Genomic DNA, 12,430 nt, shown 5'->3' with positions numbered 1-12,430 from the left:
GGGTTATCTTCAAAATTGACAAGATGGTGTCAAGACACTGAACTTGATCCAGTTTTCTTCTCACACATACTCAAAAACAAACAAAAAAACAACCTCAGTGTTACAAAATAAAAATTATAATTGCATTAGTTCATAATTATGATTGTTACTTTTAAAGATGTACAAAAATGCTGAGTTGATTGGCAAAATACTAATGTTGGATGTAATTCTGTGATGATGTTTCTTTATGCAGTCTGGTTTTATCGAAACCTAATTATTCACTTAAAGACTTTCTTTTTTTTTTTTCTGCATTTTTTTTTTATTCTTATGTTAATCCCCAAGGACTTTCTTTTTGCTTGATATTTTTCTTCTCTTTTGCAGGAGTTTATTTTATCAGAAGATTATAACAAGATGACTCCTGTGAAAAACTATCAAGGTAGGAGTGAGACAGCAGTGTTTTTACCTAGATTTTGAGATGATTCTTGACGGTTTCACTTTACAGTAGTCAGGGGGAGCAAAACAGAGCAATCCTTTCAGGTGAATATTATCCGAGTCTTTGAAGTAAAAAAACTGAGGCCTAACGAGGTTGGGTGACTTGCCTGAGGTCCTGTAAAGTGCAGAACCAGACTGGGTCGTTGTGACCCCAGAACCTCTGACCTTTGTCCTTTGTCTCTCTGCCACACCATACAACCTCAAAGCAGTGCAGCAGATGCAGAGAAGTGGGGTCAGTGTTAGGAGTGAGCTACTTTACATGGGGTTCATTTCATTTTTGGTTAAATATTTTAAAAGGCCTGAAGTGTCCATGTTGTCTAAGGGAAAGGAATTAAGGTTTTCTTGTGTCTTCAACATTGGCAGTGTACCATAGATGGAGCAGGAGCCATTTTCTGTAATGATTTATTTATCTAGACCAATGATGTTATAGGATCAGAACATTAGAGGTGGATCTTTTAAGACTTAGAGGTTATTTCATCCACATTTCTTGACTTCATCCATCCTGCATGATCATCCAGACTCTCTTCTGATACCTCCAGAGACATACCTAGCAATCCATCCTGATTTTTGTAAAATTCTAAGTATTAAGTTTTTTATTTCTAGATTTTAATCCAAAATTCATTTCCCTATGGATTTGTTCTTTAATTGCTTTCACATAACACTTACCAAGTATTCACTGAGTACCTACTGAGTTCCAGTAACTGAGGATTATAACAGTAAACAAGACATTATAGTACCTGCCTATAAGCAGTTTATAATTATGTAGAGGTTACAAACAGATAACCAGGTCAATAAAATGTTATGTTGTAAATACTAGAATGTTCCCCTTTTGGTTTTTGTTCAGCCTGTTGGAGCCACAGAAACTAAGTACAGTCTCTCTTACAGATGACAGCTTTTCAGTGATTTTAAAACAGCCATGAAAGTTCCCACCCTGGTCTCTTCCTCTCCCCTTTTATCTCTTCTATTTTCTAGCCTAAACATTTTACATGACCTGAATTTTTGTTCTAAAAAAATTTTTTTTAGTTGTCTTGGTCACAGATCTTGGGATATCATGTTCTACCTCTGGAGCCCTTTAAAAATGTGACACATTGTGGTAGGCAGCCTCTAAGATGGCTCCTGATGATCCTTGCCTCCTGTTATTCATGCCTTTGAATGTCAACTCCCCTTGAGTGTAGACTGGACCTAAAATATGGCAAATGATGGATGTCACTTCTAAGATTAGGTTACAAAGAGACTAGGCCTTCTTGCTTGCCCTCTCCTGCTTTTGCTGGCTCTCATGGAAGCCAGCTGCCATCTTATGAGCTACTTTATGGAGACGCCTATGTGATGAGGAATTGAGGGAGGCCACATCAGTAGCTGGTAAGGAACTGAAGCCCTCTGGTAGCTCAGTAGCCTATGAGGAACTGAATCTAGTCAACATGAGAGACATGGAATTGTGCAGGTCCTCCCTCTGTCAGTCTTACAGATGAGACCATAGCCCCACCACTTGACCTCGATTTCATCCTGTGAGACACCTTTCAGCAGAGGCACCAAGATTTCTGATCCACAGAAACTCTGAGATAATAAATGTTTACTGTTAAGCTATTAAGTTTTGGTGTAATTTGTTATACAGTAGATAACCAATATACATATGTAATGTGGTAACTACAAAATGGTATTTCCTTCCTCTTCTGGTCACTGTGCCATGAAGGGTGAACTTTTGACAGCCACTTTACACTGTAGGCTCATGTGGAGCAGTCAACTCAAACCCCTTAATGGTTCTCACTTAAGTTTTTATCGGGTACTGATAAAACTGTTGAAGCTGTTGCCTTTTTTGGTGTGGGGGGTGTTTTGTTTTGTTTTTAGCCTAAATGCTGGAATACAGGTTATTCATCATCTCATTTTATTTAGTCCATCATCTCAGCTTATCAAGACATTTTGAAATCCCAGTTGTGATTAAATTTTTTTTTAATGCAATGCTAATAAGACCATGAGAGAAACAAGAGGGAGAGTCCCATGTACCAGAAGCAAAGGGAGAACTAAAACTCAAAGTGATATGCATACTACCTGACATTGCAGCTATCTTGGGGAGAAAAATAGAACTTCTAATAGCTAGAAGCTTTTGTATGAACATTGACTTAGGGACAGAAGATGAGACCTAGGGCTTGAGTGAGATGGGAAGTTGCAACTGATATTTACATATAAAGATGAAATGCGTAAAGGGCTATATCACCATGAAAAAGGAGAGGACCAGAACTCTCCACTTATTGGCCCAGAAGACCATAGCATAATTTATTCCTGATCTCAGATCTGGATAGAGGGAAGAATCTTCCAGATAAATGAAACTTGCAACCTAAAATTTTGGATTTGGAATACAAATTTAAATCATTCATGTAGTGCTAGAAGCTCCAGCTTAAGAATTTAACATAAAAATTGGTCCTGGGCCAGTGGTATCCTCATGGTTCTGCTAGAAATAAATTCAAAAGCTCTCTTCAACAAAACAAGTCACACAAATATCCCACAGCAAAAACAAGCCCTGCTTAAGATGAATTCATAATAATAAAAATAAATTATAAAAGTTAAAAGGAATCAATCCACTATGAGTAAATATTAATAGATATCAAAAATGGAGGTGAAATAAAAATTTTTTCAGGCATAAAAAACTGAGAGAATTCATAGACCTGCACTAAAGGAAATGTTAAAGAAAGTCCTTCAGGAAGGAAGTAAATGATGCCAAAGGAAAATAGGGATGTACGCAAAAGGATGAAGAGCACCAGGCGTGGTTACTATGAGATATTTTCTTATTATTTAAATCTTATAAAAAGACAATTTGCTATTTAACTAAAAATAATAAAGTAGCACGAGGGTCATAACATGTAAAATTAAAATGTTTGGCATCAGTAACACAAAAGCCAAGACCCAGGGAGAAATGGAAACATACTATTGTAAGATTCTTATGCTACACATGAAGTGGAATAGATTCACTTGAAGGAAGACAATGATAAGTTAAAGATGTATACTTCTAGCCCTAAAGCAACCATAAAATAACAAATCAAAAAGTTACAACAAATAAGCCAACCAAGGAGATAAAATGGAATCATTAAAATCATTCTCAATGAACCCCTCTCCCCCCGCCAAAAAAAAAAAAGAAGAAGAAGGAAAAGGCAAAAGAACACATGGGAAAATAGAAAACAAATAACAAGGTGATAGATTTAAACCTACCAGTTATCAATAATCATATTAAATGTATGTGGCCTAAGGCTAATTAAAAGGCAGAGGCCTTCAGATTGACTGAAAAAAAGGAGGCCCAAATGTAAACCACCTACAAGAAATGTACTTTAAATATAAAGACATAAAGCAGTTACAAATAAAAGGATAGCAAAAGATATACTGTGCAAACAGTAGTCAAAAGAAGGCTGGAGTGGCTATGTTAATAGTAGTCAAAAGTAGACTTCAGAGAAAAGAATATTACCAGGGATAAAGGATTATATTACCAGAGATTATTTCATAATGATTAAGGGGTCAATCCATCAGGAGGGCATAACGATCTTAAGTGTTTATGCTCTTAATAAACATAGCTTTGAAATATGTGAAGCAAAACCTGATGAAACTTCAGGAAGAGAAATAGACACATCCTCAATTTTAGTCAGAAATTTTAGTATTCCTCTCAATAATTGATCGAATATATCAATAATTGACAAAATAAGTAGGCAGAAAATCAATAAGGTGTAAAAGGCTTGAACAGTACACAGCCAACTTGCTCTAATTGACATCTGTAGAACATTCCATTCAACTAAAGCAGAAGACACATTCTTTTCAACTTTACACAGAACATTTATCAAGGTGGATCACAGTCTGGGCCATAAAACGAGTCTCAGTAAATTTGGAAAAATTCAAGTCATGCAAGGTGTGTTCTCTGATCAAAATGGTATTGAAGCAGCAGTCAATAACAGAAATATCTCTGGAAAATCCCCAAATATTAGGAAGCTAAATAACCATGGGCCATCTAAGTAATCCATGGGTCAAAGAAGAAATCAAAATGGAAACAGCATATCAAAATTTATGGTATGCTGCTAAAGCAGTACTTAACTAAACACCTATGTTAGAACAGAAGAAAGGTCTCAAATCAGTGACCTTAGTTTATGCCCCAGAAAGAGGGGCACCCAGGTGGCTCGGTCCGTTGGGTCTGCCTTTGGCTCAGGTTGTGATCCTGGGGTCCTGGGATCGAACCCCCTGTCGGGCTCCCCATTCAGTTGGGAGTCTGCGTCTCCCTCTGCCCCTTCCCCCGTTCATGCTCTCTCTTTCAAATAAATAAAATCTTAAAAAAAAAAGAACAAATGGAAACAAAGCCAAGCAGAAGAGAAGAGAAATCATAGCAGAAGTTCATGAAATAGAAAACAGAAAATAAATATTAGTGACACCAATAACTGTTGTTTTTGTTTATTTTGAGAAGATGAGTAAAAGCGATAAACCTCTAGCCAGACTTAACAGAAAGAAAAGAGACAGAGAAGATGCAAGTTACCAATATCAGGAATAAGGGAAGTGATAACTATTAGAGATTGTAGGGATATTTAAGGATAATAAGGAATATTATGAACAACTTTATGCCAATAAAATTTGACAACCTCAATGAAATGAACAAATCTTTGAAAGGTAAAAATTGCAAAGGTCACTCAAGAAGAAATAGATAACCCTAATAACCCTGTATCTATTAAAGAAATTGACTTTATAATTAAAACCTTCCCACAAAGAAAACCCCAGGCCCAGATGGCTTTACTGGTGAATCTTATCAAATATTTAAGGAAGAAGCAATACAAACTGCACAAACTCTTTCAGAAAAAGACTTTCCAACTGATTTTTGAAGTCAGCATTACCTGACACTAAAACTAGGCAAAGACAGTACAAGAAAAGAAATATATAGGCCAGGCTTCCCCATGAAAACAGATGCAAAAAAATCTAAACAGAATTTTAGCAAATCAAATTCAGCAGCATATACAAAGGATAGTACATCACAACCAAGCAAGGATTATTCCAGGTTTATACCCAAAAAAGATGGAAGGAGGGATTCAAACATACTTGCATGCCATTGTGCATAACAACATTATTCACAATAGCCAAAAAGTGGAAATAACCTAAATGTCCATGAATGGATGCATGGTTAAACAAAATGTGGTGTATCAAAAAAAATGAATTATTTTTTGGCCACAAAAAAGGAATGAAATATTGATACATGCTACAACGTGGATGAACCTTGAAAACATGCTAAGTGAAAGAAACTAGAGTCAAAGGACCATACTTTGTATGAATACGTTTATATGAAATGTCAGGAATAGGGGAGGACGGGCACCTAAGTGGCTCAGTTGTTTTAGCATCTGACTTTAAGTCAGGTCATGATCTCTTGGTCCTGGGATCAAGCCCCACATTGGGCTCCCCACTCAGCGGGGAGTCTGCTTGTTCCTCTCCCTCTGCCCCTCCCCCCACTTGTGCTCGCACTCTCTCTCTCTCTCTCAAATAAATAAATAAATAGTCTTAAAGAAAAACAAAAAGAATAAGGGAATCCATTGAGACAGAAAGTAATTGGTGGTTGCCCAGGGATAAGGGAAGAGGAGTTGGGGATGTGGGTTTGTTTTGGGGTGATGGAAATGTTCTGTAAATAGTACATTTTTCCATGATGATTGTACAACATTGTGAATATACTAAAAACCGCAGAATTATACACTCTAAAATGGTTTAAATGGTGATTTTTACCTCAATAAACATTTTTTTAAAAACCAATCAGTGATACCAAAAGCAAAGACACTATAAGAAAGGAAAACTACAGATCAGTAATTCTCATGAACTTAGATGTTAAAATCCTTAAAAAAAGAATTCTAGCAAATCCAACATTATATAGAAGGAATTATACACCCATGACCAAGAAGATTTATTCCAGACATGCAAAGCTGGTTTAACATTTGAAAATCAGTGTAATCCATCACATCAAAAGGCTAAAGAAGTAAAATGATATGATCATATCAATTAGTGCAGAAAAAGCATTTGATAAACTCTGACACCCATTCGTGATAAAAACACTTAGCCAGCTACGAATAGAGGCGAACTTCCTTACTCCATAAAGAAATATCTACAAAAACCTACAGCTAACATTGTACTTAATTGTGAGAAAGGAGATGCTTTCCTTCTATGATCATGAACAAGACAAGGATATCTTCTCTCAGCCTTCCTATTCAAGAAGTATAGCCAGACTTCAAGCCCACATTTCTGAAGTTTAATGATATCTTTAAAGGGTTTCTTTTTGAATGAAAGAATTCTGTCACCTTAGAAAAGAGTATGTGCTCTGAGTTTTGGGGCTTGTTTTTTTGTTTTTTCAGTAATCCTCGGCAGCCTGACACAGAAAGAGAATCAACTTTGGCGGAGAGCCTAGGGTCTTAGTTCTCGTTTCATCACTCGTTGATTGTGCAGATTTGAACAAGTCACTCAACCTGTGTGAGCCTCTGTCTCCTCCCGTCACATGATGGCAGCTCAGAGGGCTTAACCCCCCTTGTCTTCTGGACTGCTGTCATCCCCTTGGACTTAGAGAGTGATGGGAGAAAGGGACAAAGTGCTGGGGGCTACTTTCTTGCTGAAATAGATTTGAGAAACTTGAACCATTAGAGAAGTTCATTTTTATTCCATCATTGGTGGAGACTTGAATTGGACATTTGATGACAAGATCCTCAGGAGTTTCTCCCAAGAAATCATACCTTTTAAGTTAAAGACAACACTTTGATCTTGAATGGTGGCTGATACTCTGACAGGCAGGTGTTTACTGTAGAGAAGTCATAGTATTATTGCTTCTGTAGCCCTTCTGTGTCCCTTTAGATTCTCTATGCTTCAAATATCAGAGTTTAAAATATCAGGCATTTGGTGGAATGGCTGTCCTGTGGGTACTCATTGGTTTGGTAGCCAGTGTAAAAGGGCCATCCTGCCAAGGCCAGGTTGTGTCTATAAGATGAAGAAACTACCCACTTTTGCAGGGTCATTACAATGACTAAGTGAAAGAATATATTTAAGTACTTGGCACTTGTTAGACACTCAGAAATTGGCAGGCGATATTGTTATTGTCAATAGAGCTGCACTGATCCATCTAGTCCATACTAACTTTATTTTCATGATCAAAATGGGAAACTGATGTTTTCTCTATCACGTCATCACGCTCGTGACGAGTCTGCTCTTGCCCACCAAACTGCCAGCCCCTGGGCACAGGGCCAGTGAGGTCTGGGTTCCAGGGTATTGATCTTTGTCTATTCCAGTCAGCTCTGTTCAGTGGCCATGGACCCCCTCTGCCTCACCCTCTGGAATTGTGTAAGAAGAAAGCAAATTTTTATGGATTTTATTCGATAATTGAGAAGCCATGAGACCTTGGCCAAACTACTCGACTTCATTGTGCCTGAATTTACCCACATGTAAAATAGGGAGATGGAGTAGATGACATGAACAGTTTCTTCTAACTATAAAATTGTGTGATGTGGTAATTCTGTGGATGGTGTTGCCTCTGTGTATGAGCAACCCTGGGAGATTTGCCCTCCTTATCACATGTATGTATACTTTGACATAAGGGTTATTTCATTCTCTTTTACGTGGCACTTGGGAATAATTCTGCCCTCCTTTCTAGCATTTGATTTCTTACAAAAAATTCATCTAGAACTTTGTTGTAGGTTTAATAAGCCATACTTCACCAAAAGGAGCACAGTAATGCTCTTTACTTTTTTTAAGCTTGCATAAACTTATAAGATCATCATGCGTTCTATTGTCCTGTGGTCACATTGAGTCTGACATTCTCCAGTCCAGCAGCTCTATCATGTCTGAGAGAGGTGGCCCAGGCCCTTTGGTAATGGGGACTCCGGGTGGTGGTAAACTTAGATTTGGTGCAGGCGGGAAAAAAATGGACAGTGGGAGGTAGGAGGAAATAGACAGTGGACAGGTGGAAGGAAATGAATAGTTTTTAAAAAATTGTCTAACAGCTCAGGCATGCCCCTCGACAGTGGTATACCTCTTCCCCTGGTGAGAACCGCTGTTCTGTGTGTGTAATGGCTGTCCATACGATGCAGCTTCCTCTGGGGTGGGGAGAAAAGAATGACGCATCTCTGTGGACCATGCTTTATCAGTCTCCTTTATGATGCTTTATGGGTTATTTTCTTGTCTCTTGGCTTTTAGCGCATCAGAGCAGAGTGACGATGATCCTGTTTGTCCTGGAGCTGGAGTGGGTGCTGAGCACGGGGCAGGATAAGCAGTTTGCCTGGCACTGCTCGGAGAGTGGGCAACGCCTGGGAGGTTACCGTACCAGTGCCGTGGCCTCGGGCCTGCAGTATCCTTTGCTGGACAAAAATCCCTTGGTGGAAACTTAGCTGTTGACTCCTTTCTTTCATGAAAAGTTTGGGTATGTGCAACTTGAAAGTTTTTTGTTTTATTTGCTGAGTTGCCCTGCTGATTTAGATTCTCATTGACTTGACCGATACACAAATGATGGAGGGTCCTCACGGAGGTGGATTAAAGTGAGGTGATTTCCCCCCAAATAACAGATCCTGCTGAGCAGGTTGTGGGGTGACTGTGACACAAGTCTGACATCCAGACAGGACGCAGCCCAGATTTATGAGCCTCAGGGGTCAGAAAGAATTTTGGAACGTGGAGATAATAAAGCCATCAGTGAAAGACAGCCTTTTATTTTTGTACCTGCGGAAGTAATTTACACACAGATATTGAGGTTGTGAAGAGCCACCAGATTCCTATTTATTTTTTAAATATTTTTGGAGAAGCCACTGCGCCAGGACCACTAGTAGGTTAGCTAGTATCTACACGGTAATGGTACAAACTTTGTTCCAGGTACAAGCCCCTTCCAGGATATGTAGAGTGATACTAATTCTCATCTTCCAAGTCTCTGGGACCCATATGCCCAGTGTGAATGCCCCCTAATGCTGGGTAATCCTCATGTCTGGCCCACTGGGCTGTAGCAAGCACAGGCTTGACGGATGTGAAGCCTGTATGGGCGATGCCACCACGTAAGGAGTAGCAGGCCCTGAGCTTCTTGGTTTAAAAAGCAGAGAATCACTCTCCACCTTCCGATGGATGCGGGAATACATGGAAACAGATCCCTTGTCAGCAAAAGCAGGAAGAAATAGTAAGACCTGCTTTCAAATGTTCATCTTATATTTGTAAAATGCCTATTCGGTGATTCTCAGCAATCTCACAAAGTACTTTGCTGTCTCCTTGCAGACGTGCAGCAATAGCTTTATGTGTGTGTGTGTTTGTTAGCTAATGTCACTCCTATTTTTCTCTCTTATTTTCCTCACTTGGAAGAGCAAGATGAAGAAGCTAAGAATGGCCATCATGGAAGGTTGTAAAAATGGCAAGTTACCAAGCAGGCCAGAAACGAGGGTGATAAGGAGTGGCAAGCAGGACCAGCTTATCTTTGAGAGGGTGGTACCACCTGTTAAGAGAAGAAACTGCAAAGTTTACTTTCTAAAAGCCAGTTGAGACAAGCCTAATGCCTGAAATACATGAACTCTCTTGTCAATAGATGACTGATTTCTTATAGTATTAGAATTGGAAAGACCCTGAGCCGTCATCTGGGTCAACTCCCCGTTTTACAGATGAGCCAGCTGAAGCCCAGAAAGGGTCGCACGTCTTACCTGTAGCCACCCAGCTAGTATGTCAGAAAAGCACCAGAACCCGGGTCTTCTGCCTTGGACTGCTGTTTTCTCCCATCATACTGTGTTACCCTTTTGAGACCAGAACTAATGGCATCAATAGAATGCTGGCTTCAGTAGCACTGAGCCAAGCCAAGGAATATAGAAAAAAGGCAGATCTTGCCTTTAAGAAGTTTACTTTTTAAACTATTTGAAAATGAGAAACAGAACAAAATGCCCAGAACTGAAAGTCTCCTGACTGTGGTGGTTTCTGACCCTTCTCTTCAGGCATCTCCTAAAGTCACCTTCATTTTTCAACCATTTCCTTTGGCCACACACCACGTGGTTTACCAAGCAGAAAAAATCATGTGATCAGATATCAGAAGTCTTGTGTGTGTGTGTGAAAGCCTCTGGGTTCATTTCCCAGTGTAAATGACCATCTAGTCCAACCTTGTTGTTAAGGGGGAGGGGAACTGCAGTACTACAGAAAGGCTCTTCCAGAAGATTCTTGCATCTCTACAGCTCTGCCTCTCACAGTGCCTGCCCTTGCTCCTGATTTAAGAATGGCCTTATATCCTTCTATCTCTGATATTTTTCCAGTGCTCCACACTGATGGCATAACAGGATTGCTTTTGCCGAGGGAAACATGCAGGAAACGTGCGACTTTCCCAAGGCTGGAGGGTTTTTTCTGGGAGCTGCCTGGTGCACAGATTGTTAACAGTGTTAATGTACCTATACAATGTTGGGGCTCACATTAAAATCCAATTTTTAAACACATTTCTTCATGGGAACGCTCCACCCCACCTCTTTCCTCTTCTTTCTGCCACCTACCATACTTATAGGTTTCTTTTCTTAAGGGAAGGAAGAAGATCTGCTGAAACAACATATATAAAATGTTTAGAATATCAGTACCCCCAATTTCTCTTCCTGGTGGATAGTGGTGGTGTACATAAGAACCTTCCACAGATGAACCACCTTTTTCCTATCTCCACCTCACAGTCATTCATCCACATCAGCAAGTGATAGAAGTCAGGTTGAATTCAGCCTTTTTTCTTCCTTCTGGCCTCATAGGGGAGAAGTACGTGTGCAGTGAAAATAACAAAAATTCAAGTAGAGTAATAAAGGAAGACAAAGAGACTGACCTTTCAAAAATTGAATTACCAATTTCTTTTTTTTTATTATGTTATGTTAGTCACCATACAATACATCATTAGTTTTTGATGTAGTGATCCACGATCCATTGTTTTCGTATAACACCCAGTGCTCCATGCAGTATGTGCCCTCCTTAATACCCATCACCGGGTTAACCAGTCCCCCCTCCCCCAAAACCCTGTTTGTTTCTCAGAGTCCATAGTCTCTCATGGTTCATCTCTCTCTCCAGTTTCCACCCCCCCTCATTTTTCCCTTCCTTCTCCTAGTGTCCTCCATGGTATTCCTTATGTTCCACAAATAAGTGAAACCATATGATAATTGACTTTCTCTGCTTGACTTATTTCACTTAGCATAATCTCTTCCAGTCCCGTCCATGTTGATGTAGAAGTTGGGTATTCATCCTTTCTGATGGCTGAGTAATTGTCCATTGTATATATGGACCACATCTTTTTTATCCATTCATCTGTTGAAGGGCATCTCGGCCCTTTCCATGGTTTGGCTATTTCGGACATTGCTGCTATGAACAATGGGGTGCATATGGCCCTTCTTTTCACTGCATCTGTAAATACCCAGGAGTGCAATTGCTGGGTCATAGGGTAGCTCTATTTTTAAATTTTTGAGGCACCTCCACACTGTTTTCCAAAGTGGCTGTACCAACTTGCATTCCCACCAACAGTGTAAGAGAGTTCCCCTTTCTCCACAACCTCTCCAACATTTGTTGTTTCTTTCCCTGTCCATTTTTGCCATTCTAACTGGTGTATATTTCAATGTGGTTTTGATTTGAATTTCCCTGATGGCTAATGATGATGAACATTTTTTCATGTGTCTGTTAGCCATTTGTATGTCTTTTTCAGAGAAGTGTCTTTTCATATTTTCTGCCCACTTTTTGACTTGATTATTTGCTACCCACAGCGAATATCATCCTCAGTGGGGAAAAGCTGAGAGCCTTTCCCTTAAGATCAGGAACATGTCAAGGATGCCCACTCTCGCCACTATTGTTCAACATAGTCCTAGAAGTCCTAGCAACAGCAATCAGACAACAAAAAGAAATAAAAGGTATTCAAATCAACAAAGAAGAAGTCAAATTCTCTCTTTTCGCAGACAACATGATACTTTATGTGGAAAACCCAAAAGACTCCACCCCCAAATTACTAGAACTCATCCAG

The 12,430-nt window shown here is 39.4% G+C and overlaps 1 protein-coding gene across 1 annotated transcript in view; it reads left to right on the top strand.

Moving 5' to 3' along the window:
- Positions 1–12,430, top strand: part of WDFY2 (WD repeat and FYVE domain containing 2) — a 175,729-nt gene that overhangs the window by 118,863 nt on the left and 44,436 nt on the right. Inside the window, exons 4-5 of the mRNA XM_081814890.1 lie at positions 361–415; positions 8,644–8,794. Coding sequence (XP_081671016.1) covers positions 361–415; positions 8,644–8,794 — 206 coding nt within the window. The remainder of the gene's footprint in view (positions 1–360; positions 416–8,643; positions 8,795–12,430) is intronic.

The sequence above is a fragment of the Leptonychotes weddellii genome, chromosome 3 (genome assembly GCF_054177405.1).
Source record: "Leptonychotes weddellii isolate Sample4059 chromosome 3, ASM5417740v2, whole genome shotgun sequence".
In the NCBI taxonomy this organism is placed as follows: domain Eukaryota; kingdom Metazoa; phylum Chordata; class Mammalia; order Carnivora; family Phocidae; genus Leptonychotes; species Leptonychotes weddellii.
This window is presented reverse-complemented; position numbering and strand designations above follow the sequence as displayed.